The sequence below is a fragment of the Myotis myotis genome, unplaced genomic scaffold, assembly GCF_014108235.1.
Source record: "Myotis myotis isolate mMyoMyo1 unplaced genomic scaffold, mMyoMyo1.p scaffold_m19_p_5, whole genome shotgun sequence".
NCBI classification, from domain to species: Eukaryota; Metazoa; Chordata; class Mammalia; order Chiroptera; family Vespertilionidae; genus Myotis; species Myotis myotis.
The window spans coordinates 37,671,712-37,680,950 of record NW_023416357.1 but is presented as its reverse complement, the minus strand read 5'-3'; the positions used below and the strand labels follow the sequence as shown (position 1 = coordinate 37,680,950).

Here is a 9,239-nt window from a genome sequence, read left to right as displayed (position 1 = left end):
ATGACATCAGCGGTGGTCAGAGCCAAAAGGCCCTCAGCTTCCCCAGGCCCTGGGGACTCCTGCAATTGAGATCACCTTCAAAGAAAACGACCTGAAATCATCAGCTGTGCTGTTGCCTGCTGGAGAAAGTTTCAGTGATTATTCCCCTCACTCTCCATGGGCGTATGTATTTTATTTTTCATGTTGACATAATCAGTCATCTTACTAGCAAATACAAAGGAAAATAGATGCTATTGATTTCTCTTGGCAACATCATGCTGGGATACTGAGGCCATATCAGTCCACAGATGTTGTTTTTCAACCAAACATGGCCTGAGTCATCGCCAAACGGCTTACTTAATTTTATTCTTAAAAAAAATCTCCAAACTCCTTTCCTTAAAAAAAAAAAGTTCTCCAATAAATTCAATAAAAAAGAAAACAACGTTTATTGAGCTTCATTTTAAGAAAGTAAGCACCTTATTGGTAAACCCAAGATCTCAAATCCATATGGCAGCAAAATGATGATGTAGGAGCTAGCCTGAGAAGTCAGAGTTTGGGTGTGACCAGGTGCAGTGATCACGGAGGCTGATGGCTTGGGTCAGCTGCCAGATGGGCAGAGCCACCCAAAGTCCAGCAGCTGAGGACAGAGGATAGTCTAGGCAGAGAAAACAACTAGGTTGTTATTATTTATGTCCCCATTTTACAGTTGAGAAAATGAAGTTCAGATGGTTAGGTAACTTGGCCAAGTTTATCTAAGGAGCAACCAGGGTACAGATTTCATATTCTCAGTCTTTTAAATGTATTATCTCTTTGTGACACTACAAATACATATAGTCCCTGAACTAGCCTTTTTTTCCTGCAGCAAGAACTATTTTACCTAGAATGACAGATCAGAAGTAATAGTTCTGAAAGGCAGGACACAGAAAAAAATAATCAGGGTCAAAAGTTGACACCAAGCCTAGAAGCCCAGCCTAGTTTGAGGCAAACCTGTTGTGGTCCTAGAAACGAACACCCCTGTTGGAGCCCACTAACCAGACATCAAAACTCTACCATGTGCAGTGGCCTTGCAGACAGCTGTGACTGCTCTGGATATGCCTAGTCTGGCCCCAAAATGGACCCCCGCCTCATCAAAACCAGATTCCAACTATCATATTCTCTCCTAGTGCAAGAACTGGGCTCTCTGCCTGAGACTTCGGCCACAGGAAAGGAGACTGCATTAACACTATGCGATCACTAAGAAACCTGCCCTCAGCCAAAAGACTTCCTTTCCTCTCCAAACTCAAACACAGCCAGCTCCATGGTGGGCACTGCCCAACAGCATCAGCTGCAGGTGAGTTTTGAAGTGTCACTGGGAGAGCCCTTTGTATAGGACTTTTCCCCTGAGGACACACCCAGCTCAGTTTGCAGAATACACCAGTGTGTCAAAGAAAGAAAGAAATAGAAAAAAAAAGTTAGTGAGACCCCTAAACTCTCCAGCACCTACCTGGTAAGGCCTAAAAGAATCCAAATTGGTCCCTATAAGGGAAATGAACATAGAAGATAAAAGTCAAAACAGTAATACCAGATAGAGCTTTGCCCCCAAGCTTCTCTGGGGGAAAAATAACCACCTGAATGAGTAGACCCTATTTCAGAGGGTCTTACTTTGACTGATCTTGATGAGCCTAAGCCGCCTGAGTCAAAAGCATTTGAGTGGGTTCCTTGTTTCATTGTCTCTAGACCTATACCCTCTCTTATTTTCCGTGAGAAGAGATAAGGAAAGAGAAACCTGTGGAAAAACACACCCCTAAAAGAGGGAGTCTTTCTTTCCCCTATGGTTCCCAGTATTGGCTTAAAGTTACCTACTTAACGTCTTCCTAGGGCAGAGAAGAGGAGGCAGCCCTTCCTCTCCCTCCCCTCCCCCCCCCCCCCCCCCCCCGCTCCTCTAGGAACTTAGGCTCCAGCCTAAGTCGCTGTAAGAAGAGTGGGGATTCCAAAGGGGACAGCTCCTGCTGGAACATTCACAGGAACACCAGCAGTAGCCTCCTGGGGAAGATGCAGGAAGGAAAGCACCCCCACACACACCAGTCTTGGATAATAAACAAGACTTCTTAATTTTCTGTTTTACTCATCATGATTTATGAAAAACAATAAACTTAGAAATTAAAAACTAAAAGAAATTTAAGTACCTAGGACAGTGCTTATTATTCAAATACTAGAAGCCCAGTGCACAAATTTTTGTGCACCGGGGGTGGGGGGGTCCCTCAGCCCGGCCTGTGCCCTCTCGTAGTCTGGGACCCCTTGGGGGATATCCACCTGCTGGCTTAGGCCCACTCCCTGGGGAATCGGGCCTAAGCTGGCAGTCAGACATCCCTCTGGCAGCCTGGGAGCCCTCAGGGGATGTCCACTTGGCAGTGGGGAGCAGGCCTAAGATGCAGTCGGACATCCTTAGCGCTGCTAGGAGGAGGTGGGAGAGGCTCCCGCCACTACTGCTGTGCTGGCAGCCATCAGCCTGGCTTGTGGCTGAGCAGAGCTCCCCCTGTGGGAGCACACTGACCACCAGGGGGCAGCTCCTGCATTGAGTGTCTGCCCCCTGGTCATCAGTGTGTGTCATAGTGACCAGTCATTCCCAGTCGTTCTGCTGTTAGGATCAATTTGCATATTACCCTTTTATTACATAGGATAGAGGCCTGGTGCACGGGTGGGGGCCAGCTGGTTTGCCCTGAAGGGTGTCCCAGATCAAGGTGGGGGTCCCGCTGTTGTGCCTGGCCAGCCTGGGTGAGGGGCTGAAGGCTGTTTTCAGGCTAGCCATACCCCCTTCAGGGTGTGGGGGGGTCCCACTGGGGTGCCTGGCCAGCCTGGGTGAGGGGCTGACAGCCGTTTCAGCCTGGCCACACACCCTGGCAACCCAAGCTCCCAGCTTCTCCTTTTGGGCTGGAAGCAGGTATCTCGGATTTATTTATCTTCTATAATTGAAACTTTGTAGCCTTGAGCAGAGTCCAGGTCTGGCCTGGGCAGGCAGGAAGCTTGGCTTCCTCCATCGCTGGAGGCAACCCAAGCCTCCTGCTCACTCCAGCTCTGTGGCTCCCATTGCATAGTTGGGTTAATTTGCATACTCACTCCTGATTGGCTGGTGGGCATAGCTTGTGGGTGTAGCGGAGTGGCGGAGTGATAGTTAATTTGCATGTTTCTCTTTTTATTAGTGTAGATGTGTTAGATGAATGTATAGTCCCTTCTCCCCACCCAAGAAAAATTGCTAAATTTCCAGGGCAGGTTCAGGATCCTATAAGTACACACTGGATCTGAAAGCCTAGGAAAACTTTTGGTATATTCGGCCTCGAGCTGCCCTGCATGTTTTGACACGGACACCCTATTTGAGAGACTACTTCCAGGCACCCATCTGCTTCTTCTTGCTAAGAGGGCAGGAATGACCTGACAATTACTCAGATGCAACAGTAAAACTCTGCTGCTTTGTCCCACCATGTCTGAAACAAATCCTAAAGAAGCCAGGCACAAATACAGAGCTTGGAAAGTGATGCGGGCTTTCCTTTATTGAATACTTACTGTGTTCAGGTATTATTCATGTATTTTAACTCAGTTAGTCCTCTTGGGGTCAAGAAGGTCCAGTTAAATGGAGGGGGGGGGACTGCCTTCTTAGGTAGCACGAATCATGATTTGAACATGGCATCAGTGGCTTTATAAGACTGTCTTGTTTTAGAGGGCTGTGTCAAGTTCTCAATGCCACACGTTAAGAAAGACTCCACCTGTACTGAGAAGACATCCCAGTAGAGGTGATCCTGTCTCCCATGTGAGAGAGCAGACAGGCTGAATGACAGCCACACTGACATCACACTGACACTGGCATTCAAAGAGTATCTTTACCTGCTTCGTTTTATCCCATCACGCCTACTTCCACCTTCTCTAGCTCTGCAAAGGAAGAGTTCAAAGGAATTCAAGGCAAAACGCCCACCCCTAATTTATTTATGAAATATGGCCTGTCTCCATTGCATAGGAGGGAATTATTTTTCTCTTTGCCTGAGGGATATCATTAACATAGTGGTAATTAATGAAAGGCAGTTGCTGGCATTTGGTAAATTATTAATGGTTTCAATCATCCAGAGAGCAGACAGCCCCTGTGGGTAGTTGTTCTTGGTGACGATGGAAGTGCTCTGAGGAAACAGGAATGGTGGACACAGAGCCAGACCGTGTGTGTGTGTAGCTTGGCCTTACAGAATTATATATATATATGTATATATATATAAAATTTCAGAGAGGAAGGGAGAGAGATAGAAAGAAATATCAATGATGAGAGAGAATCATTGATCGGCTGCCTCCTGCACACCCCTACTGGTGATCAAGCCTGCAACCCAGGCATATGCCCTGACTGTGAATCAAACCATGATCTCCTAGGTTCATAGGTTGGTGCTCAACCACTGAGCCACACCAGCTGGTCAGCCTTCCAGAATCTACATACAGTTTCAGCCCTTCTCATCCAAACAGACTGGGTTTTCTTGCAGAAGAGCTCATGGATTAAAACTAAATGCAAGTCACTCTGGCAAATGATGAACACTATCAGATTCTCTATAGAACAGCCAAGTGAGAATTAAGCCTAGTCCCAGGGAACTGCTGGAAAGTTGGCAGGGAGAAGATGGCATGTCTCTTACAGCAACCGGAGATTAGGGGGCCAAAGGGTAAAACTGAGAACTGGGCTAGATCAATGCTGAAGTGTGGCTGGATTATCAGAGGCAAAGGATTGGAAACAAATGTCAGGAGCGGAGGTACAGAGACAAAGGGGGACCACCAGCAACCTGGAAAAATGAGAGTGAAGAGTGCTGTGTGGGAACAGGTGAAAGAAGAGACGATCTGGACAAATACCCAGGAGGAGGGATCCAGTGCCACAGTAGGAACCTTTCTCCCTCCCGAGGCCTTCCTGTATGGGTCCCACTTAAACAGCCTTCTTGTTACATAAGATGATAAGCTCCTTGAGGGTGGCAGTCTTGACTGATTCCTTTTCTGCTATAGTCCTGAAGCCTAGCACAGTGCCTGACGCAGAGTAGGTGCTCACAATGTTTACTGAGTAATAAAGAAAGAAAGAAAGAAAGAAAGAAAGAAAGAAAGAAAGAAAGAAAGAAAGAAAGAAAGAAAGAAAGAAAGAAATGAATGGATACACCTATCTTATCAACCTAGACACTAGGTAAGGAAAAGAAATATTGATAAGCTTTTTTTTCAATAAAGTTACATCAATTGTTTCAATAACAAAGAATTTACTGAAGAATTAATTGGAGAGCAGGAGAAGAGGTTTCCACTATACACCATCATAGAGCAAATAACTGGATAAATGCGAATTAGATGCTTATGTTCTTTCCTAAATTCTTTTTCCAATCGTCTTCTCTTTTAGCTCTTCTCCAACACAGCACATGGGCACATACTTTTTCTCTCTTTCTCCTAGTCTTTACTAAGTGCAAAGTAAAAACAAAAAGTTCTCTTTCTTATTCCATATGTAAAAAAAAAAAAAAAAAAAAAATCACTCCTCTGATGATCATGATGTGTTTTGAGAGGTGTCACTCCCACAGACCATCTCAGGGCCCTTGCTCTCTACCTCCCTTTGGGGAGGTGTATGAGCCTTTGCTTGATTAATCCCATCATTCATATTTAAATTACTTATGTAGAAACAACAATGCACTATGAGCAACTTTTTTTTACTTGTTTTTATTGATTTTAGAGAAAGAGAAGAAAGGATAGGAAGAGAGAGAGAGGAAAAAAACAACATTGATTGGATGCCTCCTGCATGCCCCCTACCAGGATCGAGCCCCAATGAAGGCTTGTGCCCTGACAAGGGAACCCTACCAAAGACCTCTGGGTGTACTCAACCAACTGAGCCATACCAGCCAGGGCAGTATGAACAATTACTAAAAACACTTCATTATGTATAATTTGTACATGCTTCAACTGGGGGTGCTTGGGATGATTTATTTTCCAGGTGGTGGTGTCATCTACCAACATTCACCAAATCTAATTTTCATCCTGCCATGCCACATAGGAAAATACAATTGTCAAAGCAAAGTTCCCCTACTTTACACAAAGATACACAAGAGTTCATCAGACAAATAAAATAAAAAGAGAATATGTTTGCACACACATCAACACCGTACAAGCATACAAGACATTGTTCTTTTATTTGAAAACATCAGGAAAAGCTCCCCTTCACCCTCAGAGGGAAATGCAAGCTTGGTTGCTAAATCCCAACTCCACAAATGAAGGCGCGGTCCTCTGGGGAAGCAGGGGAACTGGGGACTGATGGAGGAGGGTGACGCCTCATAAGCACTTCAGGAGGAAGGAATTGCAGGAGGTTCCTCGGGGACAGTCGCACAGCTTCCCGATCCTCGCTCCTTTTCGCACCGCGCACTGCTCGCCAGCGTCACACTGCAAGCAACACAATGTGTGGTCGTGGGACATGCGCAAAACCAAGCCCTCACAGGCCACTCTCCCTGTCAACACAGTTTCTGCCTCATGGGAGAGACGGATGGACCCTATCACCCCCACGGGAGGCCTAAGTATAGTCAGGCCTAAAATGGAAGAGAGCTTTGTGCTTATGATTTCAGTGAGAGAACATAAAAATAAATTTAAATTATTGAGCCACTCCTACATTCTTCCACTTTGCAGGAGAGGAGGGATGGAGGGAGAGTTGGATTACATTTCCTGGTTCCTTTAGTTGCTCATCCAGAAGATAAAAAAATCAACCAGACCTTTTTTCTAAGAAATAAACAATAGACCTATGTTTTCTCACAACCGCTGCTCCCTGCTTTCTGCCCTCCTCATCCCAAGGAAGATTTAAGTATGTGTGTATGTGTGTTTGTTCTCCATGGAAGGTGACAAGCCCTGGTTAAGAATTTTTATCCTAGAACTTAGATTTTTTTTAAAAAACAAAACTGACAGTGGTTCGGAAGGCAGGAAGAAAATTGAAGGAACAAGAACCAATTCTTCGTGAGGTGAAAAAAGCTCATCTTCAGGAAACACTCCTTTCCACCCAGACACAAGAGCTGGTTCCTGGCACATACTGTTTGCTCCTCTGAAAGAGCTGGTCTGCCCTTAGAGACCAAGGGCAAGGGCTGGCGGTGAAAACAAGGGGGGCCTTGTAGAATTCTGCAAACCCCTTTCCTGAATTATTTAGCCACATCCTAGGGAGAAGGCGTGCATGTATAAGACTCAAGGTGGTATATTTCCTCTTGGAAAAACATGGGAAGGAGATGATTCCAAAGCCTTACCATGGGGACTTGCCCGTACTTCTTCTCATAGAGCGGAATACGTTTACTCTTGAGCTTCTTCAGGACTTCCTGCAGCGCTTCGATCTGCAACATACCGCCCCCGAGAGCCCGAAGTTGCCGCCTTGGCTGCGAGTTCAGCCCAGGTGCTCACTTCCAGCCCTATTTTTAAGGATCCCCAGAACCACACACGCTCCACCCTGGGACACCGAAGACAAAAAAAGGTTGCTAGAGGGGTGGAAACATAGGGGGCGCTGTCCCAGGTACTGACAGCAGGTCCCAGGGCCCTGGAGGGGAGGCTCGTGTTGCTCCTGTGTTGCTCAGAGGAGCGGGGACAAGACTGCTGGGAGGATGACAGCGGGAGCCCGGACTTCTCACTCATCTCCCCGCGTCCTGACTCTGGGAATGGGGTGGGGAGGAGGGAAGAGAGGAGGTACAAAGGAGGGACCGCGCGGCAGCCCAGGGGAGTCTGGGGCATGGGGATACCGACCAGCTCCTTCTCATGGGAGGCATCCTCCACGGTGGAGAAGATGTCCAGGGCTCGGGGCTGGAGCTCAGCATCCTCCTGGGCACGGGCGCCCAGCAGAGGTAACAGCAACAGCAGGGCAGCACCCAGGAGGGGCAGCAGCTGGAAGCGGGTGCTCTCCATGGTGCTGAAACTCGGCGCTGCTGAGGCGCCCCGCGCTCCTGTCTTTTATACCGAACCAGAGCCCGGGTGCCGGGAAGAGGGAGGGGGCAAGGAAGGAAGGGGGTGTGGAGGAGGGTCCAGGTCAACCGTCTGTAGGCAGCGATCCGCTGCCGCTTGACGTCAATGCCCGCCGGGCTCCAGGCGCCCCGGAACGAGGCTCTGCGCACAGATGGGCAAGAGAGCGGACACCAGGGACCCTGCGCCCCCAGATGCTGTCACCCCCGCAGTAAGGGACGCTCCCGAGGGAACTGAAACGAAGTCAAGGGGCGAGAGGTGGGGGCTGGGGAGCACGAGGGGGACAGGACATGAAAAATGCCTTTGAGGCAAGGCACAGGCAGAAGAGTCCCTCCCCGTCGCCTAGCAGGGGCAGCAGCAACGCAGTCTCCCTCACCAGCCCTGCCTTGACTCACCCCAGATCCATATGTGGCAACAAGAAGGGGTGTTGCCTCTAGATAGGCATGTTCACTGAACACCTTACTAGGTACGCTGTGGGATAGGAGAGGCAAACACAGTACCTAAAAGAAATTGTAGCCTTTCCCAGGATGGGCTCCATGACGGAATCTGTATGGTAGTAACGAGAAAAGGGAAAACAGACTGACCAAGACTGAGGGATGGTATGGAGAGTGCAGGAAGCCAGACTCTGGTTCTACTCCTGGCTCCACCACTTGCAAGCTGTGTGGCTTTGGGCAAAATAAAGAACCGCTCTGGGCCTCACTTTTTTGTTTTGTAAAACTGGAATTTAAAAGATGCGCCTCACAAAATTATCTGGAGGTTGGAATGAAAGGTAAGGTATGTAGAGGCCCTGACCCTTAGCACTACCTCTCTAAGGCTCCCTGCCTTTCCCCTGGAATTTGAGGCTGCCCAGGTAAGTGGCTGAGTGTAGTATTTCAGCTTTTCCTTAGGGCAAACCCAACCATCCTCAGGAGCCCTCCAGCTCACTACCCAGTTCTGATATCTAATGAAGATAATAAAGTAAAGGTGTGAAAAAAAAAAGTGCAACTTCCTGATTATGGAAATATCTCCAGCATCAGAAGTCAGTAGTAAACCAGGTCCTCCGTGACTTGTGAAGATACTGTATTTTAAAAGATTGGGGTACTTACAGCCTGAGTACCAATGAAAGTTCCTGTAGGAGAGGTGATGTTTTCCCACTTAGACCTAGAGGCTTATCCCACCTGCCTGCCCACCTGGCTTCTTTCACCACATCCTTTCTCTCAAACCGATCCTCAATTCATCCACTCTTCTCCATCCCTATTACTACCGCCTCAGTCCTGGAAAGCTGCTCTGGCCTTCTTCTTGCCTTCCCCCCACCCTGCCCTACCCCACACTCCATTGCC

At 47.8% G+C, this 9,239-nt stretch overlaps 1 protein-coding gene across 1 annotated transcript; it reads right to left on the bottom strand.

The window, feature by feature from the left end:
• Positions 1-6,112: 6,112 nt before the first annotated feature.
• Positions 6,113-8,734, bottom strand: CARTPT (CART prepropeptide). The gene is made up of 3 exons (XM_036309624.1): positions 7,708-8,734; positions 7,221-7,304; positions 6,113-6,378 (listed from the first exon to the last, which is right to left on the bottom strand). The coding sequence occupies exons 1-3, from the start codon at positions 7,864-7,866 to the stop codon at positions 6,271-6,273; spliced, it is 351 nt and encodes a 116-aa protein (XP_036165517.1). The 5' UTR covers positions 7,867-8,734; the 3' UTR covers positions 6,113-6,270.
• Positions 8,735-9,239: the final 505 nt, after the last annotated feature.